Genomic DNA, 12,160 nt, shown 5'->3' on the forward strand with positions numbered 1-12,160 from the left:
AACCATGCCTAACGTGTCTTAAATCTTCTTTCTTTTCCATTTTGATGCTCAGTTCTTCTGTGAGTACCCTGCCGAGATCCACTTTCTGGGTAAATTATTCATTATGAGAGCAGTTAATCTCCTTTTGAAGCTTGTGGATGTGCACAACAATTCTACCTAACAGTGAGAGGTCAATTCAGGGTCCAGTGGTTTGATCTCACTCACAGTCCTGCATGAATGAATTCACAGCACCATGTCCTGTTCTCATCTGTTCTTCAAGGGGTTTTCCTCTGAAGCCTCTGTGTTTGTTTAAGGGCTGTGTTTTTCTGTGGCTGGGATAGTTCCTAATTGGTCAGTTGCTGGCTTTGCACATTTGTTCTCCAAACCTGCAGAGGATACCTCAGTCTTGACCTGCTGATTTTGATGGCTATCATTGTGAATGAAGTAAGGATTACAGCTAGGTCATTGGATTCCACCACTGATCAACTTAGAGATTGTAGCTACATGATGCCCTTATTTGGGCATGTCCATTTTTCCTGAGGTTGTGTAGAAGCTTTTGGAAAAAGGGATGAGTACCACTGGCTGTTTCCAGAGAGGATCCTGGGAGGAAGTTATCTTGTTCAGCTTCCTATTTCTTCAATAGCAAGTCTGCTAGGTCAAAAAGCTCTTTTTTAAAGTTTTGCATTAAGAGCTGTTTCAGTAGCTCTAGATGCACCATAACATTGTTCTAGCCATTCTGATATCATTTTCAGCTCAGCTGCTGGGTGGTTTGTATGAGGAGATAATTGATTCAACCTTCATGCTCTGAGGTTTCTTTTCTAAACCACTTCACAAGCAGGTGAAGCTCTTCTGCTGCAGTTAATTCTTAAACCTTTAGCACCAAAAATGAATGATGTCCAGTAGTTCTCCACTTTATCATTATACTTTCTTTGACCTCTGTTAATGAGAAGCAACAAAAGGAACGAATCTTGGTCAGGAAGAAGAAATACTCTTGTACACATTTAAGGCTATTCATCATCTCTCTCCTCCATATCTCTCTGATCTGGTTCAGATCACTGCCCCATCTCGATGTCTTAGATCTTCTTCTTCCCTTTCTCTCTCCGTCCCTTCCCCCCGTCTTGCCACCATGGGGAGCAGGGCTTTCAGCTGCTCTGCTCCACGACTCTGGAATTCCCTACCTCCTGATTTAAGAAATATCTCTTCCATCTCTCTCTTTAAGTCCCAACTCAAAACTCACTTGTTGTCTTATGCTTTTATGATTGTGTAAACTGCTTGCTTTTATGCTTCTTTTTTTATTCTGTTGTTGTGTAGCTCTTGGGGCTATGCTAGCATTCATGTCTTATTGTTCTGGCCCGCTGTCCTACATCAAAGCTGGGAAATAGCATGGTGAACTGTAGAAGATGTTTTGGCCACATCTTCAAGCATGACTTGTGCTTCTGACCGTCTCTTCTTGTTGATCTTTAATGACATGCCTGGAATCATCATGGTGTATTCGCTGACTGGGAGAGTGCTCTGGATGATACGTTGTCACAGCAAACAATATAAGTAAAAAAACATGCATTTATGTATGTATACTCACAGTTGGAGCTTAAAAGTTAACCCAGTGCTGAAGTGCCGAAAACCTCAGCTCCTCTTGATGCCCCTTAAGGTTGGCTAGAAAAAAATGAATAAAAGCAACAATTAGATATTTTTTATATAACAGAAAACAAGAAGAAAAACCGAGAAGGACTTCTAAATGTACAGATTTAGCTTTCATTAGTTCCAGCACAAAGAAAACACGTCCTTCCAGGTGCTCTATGCTCCAGCTGTTAGCTGTAATTGACTTTATAAATCAGGACATCGCGGCGACTGTGCATCTGCCTATTTATATTTCCTGCTGCCCAGCAGCCAGCAGTATATTATTGTGAGCTTTAATTCATACTCCTACTACCCACAGGTGTGGCTGTGTGGAGGCAGTATGGAGGTGCTGCCTTGCTCCAGAGTGGCTCATATTGCACGAATGAAGAAACCTTACCACAGTAACATAGCTTTCCACACACGCCTTAATGCCCTGCGTGTGGCAGAGGTCTGGATGGATGAGTACAAGTCCAATGTCTACCTGGCCTGGAACATCCCCATGGAGGTGAGAACGGCATTTTTCTGCACCAAGACCTCTCTTAGAGAGGATGCTGTCAGTCATGCTTGTCTGTTTGTGACTATCAGATGTCCATGTTCAGAGCCAAACAGTTTTTCTTTTGGTTCCACAATTTATGTAGAGACTTTAGGCATAATAACTTCCTTTGCTCTTGCAGAACCACGGTATTGATTACGGAGACATATCACAGAGGGTTGCACTGAGGAAGAGTCTGCAATGTAAGAGCTTTCACTGGTACCTAGACAACGTTTACCCAGAGATGAGGAGGTACAACGATACGCTGTTCTACGGTGAGGTGAGCCATGAAGGACAAAGACACAGGAAAAAGTAAGTTTGTAGATGTAAGATCTGATGTACAAATTAAACCACTGAAATTAAATAAATGATACTTACACAAAGTCCTAAGAAACTTGTATCTCCTCCACAGACCAAAATATAACAAGAAAGCAGGGACTCAGACAGCATGTACATCCACATCTTCTCAGCTGTTAATAGAAAATAAATGAGATTTAGAACTTTGTCTGATCCACACTGACACATCCTTGTTTTTAGCCTTTATACATTTTTAATCGGTAATTATTTTGGGGAATATTCATATTTTATGAATTAAGTCTGACTCTTTTTTTTTGTGTATTTAAGGTCCGCAATTCTAAAGCAAGCCACCTGTGTATGGATCAGGGTGTGAAGGAGAACCACACAGCCACCCTGCACCCATGCCATGGGTGGGGTCCTCAGGTACAACACTCTTCCTCACCACCATACTAAAGAGTATACTCCATCTTTTTCCAGTTGCTTTGCTTTCTCATGAAAACATACAGTGAGCTTCTCCGGTGATGTGATTTGCAGCTGTGTCTCAATCACAGGCTCAGCTGAAATCCTCCAAGGAGCGAGTTCTGCTGTCAGAATAAAATTGTGTCTTGCACTTTTTGTGTTGAAGCCCTGAGTCAGCCAGTGTCAGCTCTTCATCCCTTCAGCCCTAAGGGCCTCTCTTTTTAGCTCACAGTGGTAAACAGGTGCTTTAGGCAGAAAGTCAAGGCTTCAGTGGTAAAATGCTAAAGGAGCTAAAATTTCAATTCAATTCTGGAAAAATGAGTGCCGCTGATAGGTTTGTAGCTTGAACCCATCCGCTGGAACGTTAAAGGCAATATAATTACACTGCAAAGCAAGACACGAAGTAGGCAAGCTTCATGTTACTCGTGCACGGGAGAGAACCGGACAATCGCCGTTCCTTCGCTTGGCCCCAGTTGCTCTCGTCCGTCCTCCCGTACCACTGTCCTTTTATTGAGGTTACATGAATATGCATAAGTTCGTTAACATATGACGTCTACATACACACAAAGAGTAATAAATTCAAATTCAAATTTTATTTGTCACATACACAGTCATACACAGTACGATATGTAGTGAAATGCTTGGACAACTGCTCGTGACCTAAAGAAAACAAAAAAGGAAAGGCTATGAATAAGGTAGGAAATAAATATGAAAAATTAAAAAGGGGTAAATTTAACTAGGAAGGAATAAAATATAAATTAAGGTTAAAAATGAAATAACTGTACAACACAAATTAGAATGAAGGGTAAATTTAACTGGGAAGAATAAGATAAAATATATAAATTAAAGTTGAAAATAAAATAACTGTACAACAAAATACACCAATACACAGTATAGAACTATATAAGAATGTATGAAGAAATCTAAATATAAATAAATATATACACAATAACAGCAGCTGTACAAGTATTAACCGGAAATGAAGAATATAGTGACCAGTGTTGTGCAAAAACAAAGTCCAGAAAGTCCAGTGTGTGTGTAAGAACTGTATGTGTGGGTCAGTACTGTGTGGTGGTGTGATTGAGAGACCGTATCGCCTGCGGGAAGAAGCTCCTCCTCAGTCTCTCTGTGTTGGTCTTCAGGGAGCGGAATCGCTTTCCTGACCTCAACAGAGAGAACAGTCTGTTGTTGGGATGGCTGAGGTCCTTCACGATCTTCCTGGCCTTGGTCCAGCACCGCCTGCTGTAGATTGAGTGCAGGTCAGGGAGCTCGGAGCGGATGGTGCGCTCAGCTGACCGCACAACCCTCTGTAGAGCTCGTCTGTCCTGCATGGTGCTGTTCCCGAACCAGGTTAAGATGTTTCCCGCCAGGATGCTCTCTATGGTGCACGAGTAAAAGTTCCTGAGCACTTTGGAGGGCAGTTGGAAGTCTCTCAAGCGTCTGAGGTGGTAGAGACGCTGACGGGCCTTTTTCACCACGGTGTTGATGTGACAGGACCATGACAGGTCCTGCGTGATGTGAACTCCGAGGTATTTGAAGCTGTCCACTCTCTCCACTGGGCACTCGTTGATGACGGGGGTCTGGTAGTTCCTCTCCTGCTTAGTGCTGAAGTCCACTATCAGCTCCTTTGTCTTACTGACGTTTAGAAGGAGGTTGTTCCTCTGGCACCAGTTCTCCAGATTCCTAATCTCCTTCAGGTAGGCCGTCTCGTTGTTATCAGAGATCAGGCCCACCACGACGGTGTCGTCAGCAAACTTGATGATGGTGGTGGAGCTGGTAGTGGCCACACAGTCATATGTGTACAAAGAGTACAGCAGGGGGCTCAGAACACACCCCTGGGGGGCTCCAGTGCTGAGAGTGGTGGAGGCTGAGACATGTCCGCCCATCCTTACTGCGTGCGTGTGTGTGTGTGTGTGTGTGTGTGTGTGTGTGTGTGTGTGTGTGTGTGTGTGTGTGTGTGTGTGTGTGTGTGGACTGCTGATCAAAGGGTCAAACATCCTTGGTCAGGAAGAGGGTAGCCTCCCCCTCACCCTAGATGGTTCATCCTAGATAACACGGTGAGGAAGTCCTGCAGTTCATCTAAACAAAGACTAGACTAGAACAGACGCAACTACGTTAATCCTACCATAAAACAATAAAACACGGTATGACCTCTCATGCTCCCAAAGTGCTGTCTAATACACACACAGTTTGCAGACTATCAAGGATCAAAACCTCTACCAATCTACAATTAATTACAAAACTCTAAGCATATATAAGTAAATATTTCTAAGCATAAATGACAATCAACAATACAAATCGAACAGCCGCATCACACTTTCTTCACAAGACATGCTTCAGTTGCATTTTTTAAAGTTATCCTTTTGATGGAACAAAAAGTCTTCAGTTTTTATTAGACCACCAGTTTTTCACACTTGCACTTCCACGGAGATAAAAGCGACCCCATGGTGTCTTAGCGTGGGTTCTCTCCAGGTAGTCCGGCTTCCTCCCACAGTCCGATGACATGCACGTTAGGTTAAATGGTGACTGGCTGTAGGTGTGTATGCAAAACAGATAAAGCACATAAGTGCATAAAATAAAGTGCGATATGAATATCTGTGAAAAGATGAATGTAACTTGTAGTGGTCAAAGATACTAGAAAAACATTTTAATAAATACTCTGTTCTTAAGAAGAAGCAGTGACATCTAGGGACCACAAGTGGGATTTTTTAAGATTTTGAGTCCAAACGCTGTTAAATCACCTAACTTTTGTATGATGTACTGCAAACAGGATGCAGTTACTCTGCAAAAAGACCCAAACTGGGCTGACTGGGTGGTTGATGGAAAGCTTTATCTTTATATCTTTTGCAAGGCATTGCAACCACTATTCATGCTTTGTTAGGAACAGAATGCGATATAAACAATTTCCCAATCAGTCTTTATCGTCAGCACACTCAAAGCCTCAGAGCTAGATGCAACCAAAGGAACTGTTTTATCTGCACTGCTAAAGTGGAAATTACTATTAATCTGAACGAAAAAGCTGAAGTGAAAGACACAAAGGTTAGAAAACAGAGCGGGAAGAATCTGACTCACTTCTGCTTTTTCTTTCTGTCAAGTTGAGAAAACTGCAGAATTTGGTGTTTATAAAATGTTAGGGCTATATGTGGGTTAGAACTCTGCTGAAACAACACTGTGATTAGCAGTGATGTACAGGAAAATCTTTGTGTTTAGCACTCAGTGAAGAACAAAGACATGTTTTGCCTCTCAGCAGTATTGGGAACAACACCATCCTCTTGTTCAAAGCAGCAAAAAAAAAACCCAACAGCTTGCATAATCAAGGAAAATTCCTGCCAGGTTACCTTCAACTTGTACATCATCACATACTTATTTCATCGTTAGCTAATAAAGAGAAGAGTATTCACTCAGCCAGTTCAGTAACTTTCCGTTTACTGTATGTGTGACGTATCTGTTTTCCTCTTAGTTAGGACGCTACACTAAAGAAGGTCAGCTGTTTCTGGGACCCCTAGGCAGCACTGGTGAGGACACTCGTTGTGTGGTGTACGATCAGATGAGCAACTTTCCTCAGCTCCTCAATTGTGAAAAGGTGACCAACGTGAAACAGAAGACATGGCATTTCTCTCAGGTCAGAAGTGTAAAGAAATCTCTTTTTCAATGATATAACTGAGTGTTTATAAGAGAAACTAAAATTTACTGGCATAGAGTTGAGAGGAAAAGTATCTATATGTCAGATTTTAAAAGGGACCTATTGAGCTCATGTCTGGGTCCATTCTTTTTTCTCTTGGACTCTAATATGAGAGTAGCTTTGCATGAATCTTCATTTCTCTCATACTCAGCATTGCTGCAGCCCCGTAGTTCATGCTTTATCTGACAGAACCGCCTTTATATTCCGAATACCTCCGTTGAAGCCACCTTTCTTTGTGTTAAAACCCTCACAAACAGAAGGTTTTAACACCAGTAGGACAGATCTGTCTGTTTGTGATGACTATATTAGGATATCATCTCTGCTATTACTGAAATCAAAGCAGTCTGGTTAACGGGGATTATTTGCACATAAATTGAGACTTTGGCTATGATTAATATGAACAATAACTGTTGTAAAATTATATTTATGCTAGAAAATAAGGGGTCCTCTTAAGACAACTAAACCCAGACTGCTTAAAGGGTAACAAGCGACTCAATATACCTTTTACTTTGGCATTGATTCTCTTTTTCTTTTAATGTGAAAAACCTTTTGTAAGTCAATTTTCTGTTGGTCTTTTAGTTCTGTTTGGGTAACCTTTAAAAACTAAAGAGTTACAGCCTGTAGCACGGGAAGAGGAGAGCTTGAACAGTGATGCTGCAGACCTTCTGCCACATCGATTCTTTGTCACACAGCAGGACAAGCAGTGAAGAGTCCTGCAGACGTAGAAGTCTTAGGGAAATAGGGAGACCTTACTTATTTTATATAGATGTAAGGTAAAAAGTTAGTGCCATTTGTTTAAGAAAGAGGTTGCAACAGTTCACATAAGGCCCGGTCTGGTTACATACTGTTCTGTCACCATCACGCATTGTTCACAGACCATCTGTGAAATCTGTTAAAACCAAAGTATTGTATCTCCTTCTGCCTTGCAGAACGAATCGATCATAAATCGGGCTACTGGACGCTGTCTGGAGGTGGTGCCGGCTAATGTTTACTCCGGCCACCTGCTGGTCCTGCAGCCCTGCTCGGGGCAGAGGTGGACCATCAAGAACACTATGAAGCAGTGATCGCCTGGCCAGTTTCATTGGGACCAATTACAAAGGCTATTTCCAAGAGCTGTCACCTGACGTTACCTTGGCCAGTGGACAATCAATGATGCGGGGGCTCCTTAGCTTTTGAAATAAGACTCAAAAATAGATGGCTTTAAGGAGACGAGTGATGAGGTGGTTTGGAAACAATTGATGTTTTTTTGTTTTTGTTAGTTTTTTTTTTAAAAACATGGACATTCAACGTGGTGAAAGTTTAGCATGAGGACCATTTCTCTATATGAATTTTACAAACTTTCAATGTGATGTTGCCATAATTCCTGTGTGCCACTTCTTTACAGTGTTTAAGTTTTAGTAGACATTTAATCGACCAAAAGCGTGTTCTTTCTTATGTGAAGGGGAAAAAAAGTTTCCATCTTCCATCAGTCTTTCTGCAATATTTCATTCATTTTGTGCCACGGACCGGCCCTAAATAACTAAAATGTGTTCATAACACACGGGAAAAGACACAGGGGAACTGAGGTAACGATAAAAACAATAAATATGAACGATAAAACGAAGAAAAAAACCCCCGGTAAACCATAAATTGCACACCTGAACCTCAACACTCGCGGCCCGGTACCAAACGACTCACGGACCGGTACCAGTGCATGGCTCGGGGGTTGGGGACCGCTGGTCTATGGTACTTAGAAATTAAGGAATGGCTACTCGTGACAGGAGAAAATTTTACACAGTTTAGCAAAAATGCCTGAAAAGTGATTCTTATGTTTTTCAGAAAATTCAAATCCTTGTAAATATTTATAATTTGAAGAAAAATATGCTAAAAATATTACTTGGTGTACTTTTTTTTTCAAATCACCCCAACAAGGACTCTGGGCTAAATCTCACTTCTATGTTTTATGGATTCTGACTTTTATTGCTATTTTTCCACCAAGCATTCTGTAGCATCAGATGCAATATATCTCGTAGCATGAAGTACTGTAAGCAGTTGGGTACAAAGTTTCTTTGCGCTAAGTTAATTTATTTGGTTAACTGCTGTGTGCCATAACTACTGAAAACCTAGTCAAACATAGGAAGCACTTTTTTGGACAAAGGGTTGGAACATGAACGAGAGAGGAGGATTGAATCAGGAATGCACAAAAGTACCAATAGTGGAAATGCAGGAGGCCTTAAAGGCTGAAATTATTAACGTACTGAGATGTATATGATGTCATATATTAAATTGCATAAGTGTGATCAGCTGGATTTTTGCTCCCAAGATTGTCTTCCAATAAACAACTGGTTTCCTGGGTTGTGCTTTGTTACTGTGTTTTAGGATACATCTGCAGTCTTTAAATTTGTCATACTTTAATTAGTATGCTTATTTTTTTCAGTTTAATTTTATTTTCAAGCTTGTTTGTAATTTTTTGCTGCTAAACTCATGCTTTATTTTGCTTTTCTGGACTATAAATAAGGTAGAGACAGCAAAGATGAGCTACCATGCTGGCCTGCTCTCCTTTTAACTGCTCCATCCATTTTCATGGTTGTGGTCAAAATATTTTCGGCATGCTGTGAGATTAGTCCTCAAAATCATCCCCCAAAATAGACTACTTCAAAAGAGATTTCACCCTCAGCTTCCAGCTGCATGGCATCTGCTGTAACTTACACCAACTCGACTTAAGAGTACTTTCATCACATTTTTTATAAAAGCGCTTCTACACAATATTACCCAGCCACAAATAAAGCAGCCAGGTGGCCGAACATTAAAGGGACTGTTCTATAAATGACAAGTTATGGGTTCAATCCTGAAGCAACCATATGTCCTGTAAATAGTGTCCTTGAATCAGACACTGACCTCCTACTGCTTACTCTCGCTAAACTGCTCTGGATGAAGCATCAGCTTAAATGCTTAAGATGTAAATAAAACAGGAGGAGACTGCTGGGAGCACAAGGGCCTGTTTCTAGCAGAGAGGGGGAGAGAGGAGTGAGGCGGCTCTGAGGGACAGAGCCTGCATGCTAACATAACACTGAATGCTGATCAGACTCTTAACGAAGAGACTGCTCATCGTTCTCTGGCGTGAAATAGGATTACCATATGTTGGTTAAAGTCCTGCTAAATGTAAGCCAGCAGTAAATGCTAACAAGGACAAACTGATCAAATAAACTCACTGCGTTACTTAGATAAGGTTGTATTTATGGGGATGGAAATTTGTATAATTTGTAGATTTTAGCATGTAAAAAAATGGAGCTATTTTTAAAGGATGACAAAAAATCTAGAAAATGAATGTAATTCATTGACATTATTGTATCATAGTTTGCATTGTTCTGACCAGCAGTGTCCTGCAGCTCCCTGTGAGCACTTAATGAAAGAGGTTATGGTTTAATGTCAGAGCAGAGAACTCACAGTTGTCAAATATGATTTTGCTCTAATATGCACCATGTGGCGCTGTATGTTTTCTGTGATTGGAGGGTAGTGTCACTGCAGCTGTCACCCCAGCCTGCTCTCTGCTCTGCCTCGGGAAAAAAGCAGCAGAGATACAGATGTAATTACTTGACAGAACAGCAACACTGTATGAAAATGTGACAATTTCATAAAACCCACTGCAGCAAGGGTAACAGATGATACAACACACAATACTGTGCACAACTCTTTAGGCACAGATGTTGGCAGCGAAGCATGGTGAAGCATCCCGCTGTTTTAGTTTTTGTTGTTTTGGGGGTTTTTTTGCAGAGAGCATGTCAAAACTAGAGACTAGAACTACAATTAGATCTTTTATCATGCAAAATAATCAGATCGCTTAAGTTCATTCTGTAGCGTGACAATGACCCCAAACAGAGCCAGAGTAATAGCTTCAGAACATGTACTGAATGTGCTTTATTAAAGGGTTTTTATCAGACTGTGATTTACGTTTACTTCACCTTATGTGTTCATTGTTGAGTAAAAGCTATTGATACCAATTATTTTTATACTATATCCTCACTTCACAGTGAGAATCAAAATCTGTTTCTTCTTTCTTTTGTACTAAACATGTTCTCACACTCTGGAGCCATTTTGGTAACATCTCCAGGCACTTATTTGTCCAATTATTTTTAAGCTATATCTATATTAACTTTAATTTCAGTGATCATAAAAGTTATATACTAGAATAAAAACAGTTTTAAAGTTTTAGAATAGAATAGGATAAACCTTTAATACTGCACAGATGAGAAATTTGGGTGTTACCCAGCTCTTATGGCAAGGGGAATATAAAATATAAAATTGAAAAATTTATAAATTATAAAATTTGCTGACTTTGCACCAAAATGGCTCCAGAGTGTGAGAACATGTTTAGTACAAAAGAAAGAAGAAACAGATTTTGGTTCTCACTGTGAAGTGAGGATATAGTATAAAAATAATTGGTATCAATAGCTTTTACTTTTACTTTTACTGTTAGCGCCGGTGTCCTTCTATTATAGTGATACTAAACAAGGCAGGAAATTATATTTTTATTCTACAAAATGAAATGAATGTATCTACTCTGCAGAAGTGTTTGTGAATTTCAACAGATCGATTAGCTTGCTGCATTATATGTATGAACTGCATTTTTATCAGTTGCAGTTTCACCATCTCAGTGCCTAATGCTTCCCTCTTGTGGTGTCATGGTGGTTAGAAATAAATATGATATGTTATATGAAGTATATAATAAAAGCAAAGGCTTCACGTAAAGAGGGATTGGGACAGCTTTTAAGCAGGGTGACCTGCAGTATCCCACTGATTAACAGCCTCAACTGACACGTTCATGATGACTTTTGCTTTGTTCCCATTCCTCAGATCGATTTTCCCTTTATAAGGTTTGCTAAACCAGATGCTATATTTATGCTAAAAGTGGCCATAAAGAGTAAGGTCAGAAGGAGGAAAGGTAATACAGCAATGAAGAATAAAGGCAAAGTCAAAGACCGATTCCAGCTTTAAAAGCTATCTATGTATTTTTTTGTACATAGATTTATATGAAAAAGATGATCTGATTTCTAGCAGCAAAGGGCACATGCAAAAAAGCATTGGCAGGATAAATTCAGTTAAAGGGGAAAATCAGTGCAAAGGTACAGAAAAATACTTATATTAGTTTGGAAATCAACAAGCAAAGAAATCCAGATAGATGTGATTTTTCCCATTCAATAGTACTTTTAATGTTCATAATTAAAAATGCTTTTGATTAATTTTGTCAGTAGGAGTAAAAGTTTGATGATTTTTTTCTCAGTGTTACTGCTCCATTAATAATAAGTGTTTAATAATTAATAATAAGTGAATCCAAGTTTTACCCCAATGTTTCCACCATTCCTCTCACCTAACCCTCATTTCCTCTTCAGGCCTTGCCTTTCAACCACACACACCCTCTACAGCAAATTAACAATATCTGAAAGTCATGTCCTTAAGAAATAAGAGGGGAAAATCGAGTTAAGACCCAACACAGGACCTGAAAGGTGCATCTAGCCCTTCAGCTGATTCATCTACCGTTTGCTGAACCCTTGTCAGAAATTGTTAGAAGAAGAAGAAGCTATTCTTAAGGATGGGAAACTCTTGATTGATGGAAT

General features: G+C 40.1%; 1 protein-coding gene across 1 annotated transcript in view; it reads left to right on the forward strand.

Moving 5' to 3' along the window:
- LOC146619625 (polypeptide N-acetylgalactosaminyltransferase 17-like) overlaps positions 1–7,630 on the forward strand; it is a 28,670-nt gene extending 21,040 nt beyond the window's left edge. The window contains 5 exon segments of the mRNA XM_085370249.1: positions 1,916–2,101; positions 2,271–2,408; positions 2,753–2,848; positions 6,345–6,506; positions 7,496–7,630. Coding sequence (XP_085226375.1) covers positions 1,916–2,101; positions 2,271–2,408; positions 2,753–2,848; positions 6,345–6,506; positions 7,496–7,630 — 717 coding nt within the window.
- Positions 7,631–12,160: the final 4,530 nt, after the last annotated feature.

Source organism: Diplotaxodon limnothrissa, linkage group LG14 (genome assembly GCF_057381915.1).
Source record: "Diplotaxodon limnothrissa isolate DT_005_m linkage group LG14, D_limnothrissa_male_GT1.1, whole genome shotgun sequence".
Lineage (NCBI taxonomy): Eukaryota > Metazoa > Chordata > Actinopteri > Cichliformes > Cichlidae > Diplotaxodon > Diplotaxodon limnothrissa.